Source organism: Montipora foliosa, chromosome 1 (assembly GCF_036669935.1).
Source record: "Montipora foliosa isolate CH-2021 chromosome 1, ASM3666993v2, whole genome shotgun sequence".
NCBI classification, from domain to species: Eukaryota; Metazoa; Cnidaria; class Anthozoa; order Scleractinia; family Acroporidae; genus Montipora; species Montipora foliosa.
The window spans coordinates 51738071-51743070 of NC_090869.1; the positions used below are offsets into that span (position 1 = coordinate 51738071).

General features: G+C 38.6%; 1 protein-coding gene across 1 annotated transcript in view; it reads right to left on the reverse strand.

Annotated features, from left to right (window-relative positions):
* Positions 1-5000, reverse strand: part of LOC138000766 (UDP-N-acetylhexosamine pyrophosphorylase-like) — a 25250-nt gene that overhangs the window by 1070 nt on the left and 19180 nt on the right. The window contains exons 8-9 of the mRNA XM_068847413.1: positions 1071-1122; positions 1-260 (exon numbers count right to left, since the gene is read on the reverse strand). The exon at positions 1-260 is cut by the window's left edge and continues 1070 nt beyond it. Coding sequence (XP_068703514.1) covers positions 144-260; positions 1071-1122 — 169 coding nt within the window. The 3' untranslated portion in view covers positions 1-143. The remainder of the gene's footprint in view (positions 261-1070; positions 1123-5000) is intronic.

A 5000-nucleotide genomic window follows, 5' to 3' on the forward strand; every position in this document is an offset into this window, starting at 1 on the left:
GGATCTCGAGGTTCTAAGTCATTCCGAAACTCTACGAATCGCGCTAAAATGTTACTACGTAAAATAAATTCTAACACTAGTCTTCAACGTCATCGATGTTCAACAAATCTTCGTAGCAAAGTCAATCATTAACCATGACGTATTCAACAGGTTCTGCTCCTCTTGAGGGCAGGTTCTTCAATTTTGCCTTCATTTTCAGCCTTAAAATAAACCTCATCAGTGCCTGAGAACTGGCGGCCTTTCACTTCATCTTCCAGTCCCTAAAGCAAAAGAAAAGGAATAGCTCAGAAACTGGACAAAAGCAACCCAGTTTGGCAAAAGGAAGTCGAACTTGGGTTCTCGAAAAAATTTGCGTTCATAACTGCGAGGATCACAGCTTCACTTGATTTCATATCCGCAGTTCACGTATGATCCATTTTCATATCATTTCATACATGGAAATCTTGCTGTTTTTAAGGTGCAAGAGATGGCGTATTGTGGAGAGCACTCGTTTCTCACCAATGTGGCCCGGGTTCGATTCCCAGACTCGGCGTCATATGTAGATTGAGTTTGTTGGTTGTCTACTCTGCTCCAAAAGGTTTTTCTACGGGTACTCCGGTTTTCTCCTCTACTCAAATTGATATGATTTCTGTACAATGTCCCAGCGCCAACTACAGTTGACACTTTAATAATTAAAGTTCATTGTTATTATTCTTGATCCACAAAATCCTCTATGGCGATTAGCCCTCTGCCACCGCAGAGGTACAGCCTCGCTACACTATCTCGTGGGTGAAGAGCGACGTTCATAGTGAGATACGTTCTTGTTTTACTGTCAAGTGACCTTAACTCGTCTCGCGTTCAGTCTAGGAAGCTTGCCGTGTTAATGCCATGGATGACATTCTCCCTGTCGATCTTAGGTTGCAAGAAAATTTTTGTATGCCGTAAAATTCCTTTGTTAACCTCTCCTTCATTTCTTTGCGCTTTCACTATTATTATTATTATTATTATTATTATTATTATTATTATTATTATTATTATTATTATTATTATTATTAAAACTAACTAAAAGTTGCAGGTAATGGCTTACACACCTCTCCAGCATATGAAAGAAGAGGGGACACTTCACACACGACAGTTGAGAATCTGAAAAAAAGAAAAAAGACAAATGTTATGCATGCATGCCTGCATGGTGTTGGTCTATTAGGGAGTTTAAGAAACCACGACCATCACGGCTACGGCGACGAAAACGTTACTTCAAAATACAAGTTTGAGCTGTTCTAAGTATTTCATGATTATTCCATCTTGTTTATATTACAAATTATGGGCGTAGCGTCCTCCAACTGGATTGGTACAGATGGATTTGAAGTATACAGTGAAACTGAAAGATTCATTGTAGTTTGTCCACGGTGTCGTCAAACCCTCAAATTTGGTCATTTCACGTAGTAGTTTTGACGAGTACGGGAGAGAAATATTCAAAAATGCGTGTTGCACGTGCAGCACGATCATTTCGGTTCTTTTAACCAATAATATTACAGCTTTTTAGCGTTGTCGTTGCTGTAACCGTCGTCGTTTCTTAAAATTTTTATTGTTAAGCGGAGGTTGGTGGTTGCATGATGGCAAAGAATAAGTCGCAATATTAGGGAGTTTAAGAAACGACCACGGCTACGGCAACGACGACGCCAAAAAGCAGTAATATTATTGGTTAAAAGAACCAAAATGATCGTGATGCACGTGCGGCACGCATTTTGAACATTTCTCTCCCGTACTCGTCAAAACTACTACGTGAAATGACCAATTTTAAAGTTTTGACGACAACGTGGACAAACTACAGTGAATCTTTCAGTCTCACTCTTTACTTTAAATCCGTCCTTACCGATCCAGTTATAGGACACTTCGCTCTTATTGAATAATATAAACAAGATGGGATAATCATGAAGTACTTAGAATAGCTAGAACTTATATTTTGAAGTGACGTTTTCGTCGCCGTAGCCGTCGTGGTTTCTTAAACTCCCTAATATTGTGATGAAGACGAGTCAGTTTGGTCTGAATTAAGGTGGCTTACTACAGTTTTCCGAAGAAAAAGATCAAGGTTTTGGAATCTGTGAAATTAAAGCAACAGGAAGTCTCGTCTGAAGTGTTAGTCACTGCAATTGATGTAAAATGTAATTTTACCGAAAAAATAAATGCAAATCAGGGGAAAATGCTCAACATAGTGACCGAGCTCCTGGAGGGGGGACTGGAAACTAGACACTTCAAAGGCTTTTTTCTCGAAAACCAGCCGTACAACCCCACCTCAAAATTTCAGGATTTCCGAAAGCGAGAAAAAATTATTATGTAGAGAAATAAATAGTTAAATCTGCCAGACAGGTTTTTCACAGATGACAAAAACGTTGATTTTCGAGTATTTTAATAATAACTGAAAACCTGTCTGATAGAACTTTTTGAAAAAATGTTGACGGTTTTGTCTACATGTTGTTTACTAATTCGCAAAATTTTAACCCTGGTTGTGCGGCTAGGTTTTGAGGAAAAGGCCTTTGAAATGTCTAGTTTCCAGTCCCCCCTCCAGGAAGTCCGTCACTATGTTAAGCGTTTTCCCCTGATTTGTATTTATTTGTCAGGTAAAATTACATTTTACATCAATTGCAGTGACCAACACTTCACAAGAGACATCACTTTGCTTTAATTTCACAGATTTCAAAATTTTGATATTTTTTCTTCGGATAACTGTAGCAAGCCATCTTAACAAAATGTTTACCATCTGCAGTTCCAATATACGATTTTCAAATATCCTACACCACGATACCACCAAAGCCTACGTTAACTTACCTATCAAGGCAACGGACAAAAGACGCGCTACATACAAAAAAAACAAAACAAAACAAAACAACAAAGTCCAGGTTGCGGTATGTTTGCGGCTTCGTGAAGTTATGGTCAAATAGCAGCTGGTCTTTCTCGCTTTCATTGTGTTTTAGAGCTCGTACCAGAGAAGTTCGGTGTTTGGGCCTCCAAAAAAAGCTTAAGAAGGTCATTTCCGACTCGCAAGAAAAACATACGATTCGCTCAATACGATGTGAGAAAACTCTGCGTTGACTGTAACATGCAGTCATGTTTTTTGCTCTTTGATCAGCCAAGAGTAAGATTTACCAAAATAGGTCTTTTGCAACAATTTGCCACGTGACCTTTGTTTCATAGACACGATGATTTTGCTGAATTCATGAAATTATTTTCCCAGAAATAAAAGAGCAGCTTAAAGTATGCCACCATGCCGATTTTTAAAACGTATATTGTTTAAACTGGTGTTGTTACAGTTCAAAGAAATTACAAGGATTGTATGGGGAAAGGACTCTTTGCCACCCAGACACGCTTCAATGATTTTCATACAAATTCGCTTTCACACATTTATTCTTGCTTATTTGACCCGTGGCAAAAATAGGAATCTGAACTCTGTTTGTGGCGCGTAATTATGAAAAATTACACTGGAGGGCAAAAGCGTTTCGTTGTTGAAATGGTCATACAATCTTAATCTTAAGTGGTATTTCTCTGAACATTTGTATTCTGGCTAAGTCAAGAACGACCTTTCCATTTCTGGAATTTCTTAAGTTAGAGCTTTAAGTTCATCAATTATCAGTCATGTGACCAGTTTGTTGCAAATGACCAATTGGCCTAGTTCCCATCAGCGTCAGAAACGTCTCTCTATTTTTAAACCAAGTTTTTGCGGGAAAAAAAAAACCATACATCAAATCGGCTAACTCGTTTTGTTCCAGGTATTTCCATATCATTATAAATGTGAATGCTACATTATCCTGCAAATACGAGACACAAAGAATCTTAACCCCGGGAGATTTGATTTGGGTACAACATTTGGTCTGTTTATTTCCCCGCTAAACTTCGTTTAAAAATAGACACTTTTCTGACGCCGATGGGGACACACCTGATACCAGATTCATTATATATGCAAAACAAGTCTGAAAGCCCGAAACTCCCGTGCTGCATATTAATAGGCCATTTCCGAGTTCATGTCTGCCTCCTCTTCAAAGCGAGTTTAAGTGCGAAGTTTTTGTGATGGTATTTAGTTCTACTTTACATATGAATGAAAATTAATTTTCATAAGAAAGACTTCGCACTTAGACTCGCTTTGAAGAGGACGCAGACATGAACTCGGAAATGGCCCATTCAGCCGCGTACACACGCATTGCATTCTTAAACGATTGAGTCTTTGACGTCATTTTCTCCTCGATCCAGCTCCCTCAAGACTTTAAAGTTAGTAATTGGCAGTCCATAAAATAGTAAAATTCCAGTTAAGATAAACAGGTGTCTTTTAAATCAAGGCTTAAACTTGGGTTACTTTATTTTTAGTAAACAGTTTTGAAATCCAAGCAAAAATAAAAATTGATTTTTTTGTTCATAGTAGCACTTTAAATAACTGAGGAGAAATTGCTTCCTTTGTAATACCCAACCCCTTTCCCAGGGTCTCCACTGTCGTTGAGAAGAGACCCTGGTTGGGGCTGGTTACGTGTCTTCCAAAATCTGGTAGATTTCTAAAATGTGTGTTTGGGGAGGGGAGGCAGTGTACATGTTAGCCTTGTCATCATTACGAGAAAAAGAATCACAACGCATTTGATTTTGTGGCCAGACGACCATCGACAAAACGTTTCACGGCAAGGTATTGAACGTACTACACATGCAATTCGACGTGAAAGGCAAAAAGTTGTCAAATCGATCGGACGCAACAGAAAATATACTCGCGTCGTTCGGGATTTTTGTATGCCCGTGAGAAGGTCCGGATTCAAACTTTAATACTTGAACATGCTCAAGTGAGCAGTCGAATTGAGTGACAACGAAGGATACTAACACGTTTCAAGAAAAGAAAGCAAGCGAAACGTTAATACTTGGGAAACAAACATGTTCGGCGATCGATCAGTCGATGTCATATGTTTAAGTCACGTGTCTACCTCAAACTAATAGTGCAGGCATGTTATTTTGTTCTTTGATTTTCGTTTTTCTTTCGAATGTTCAACAAA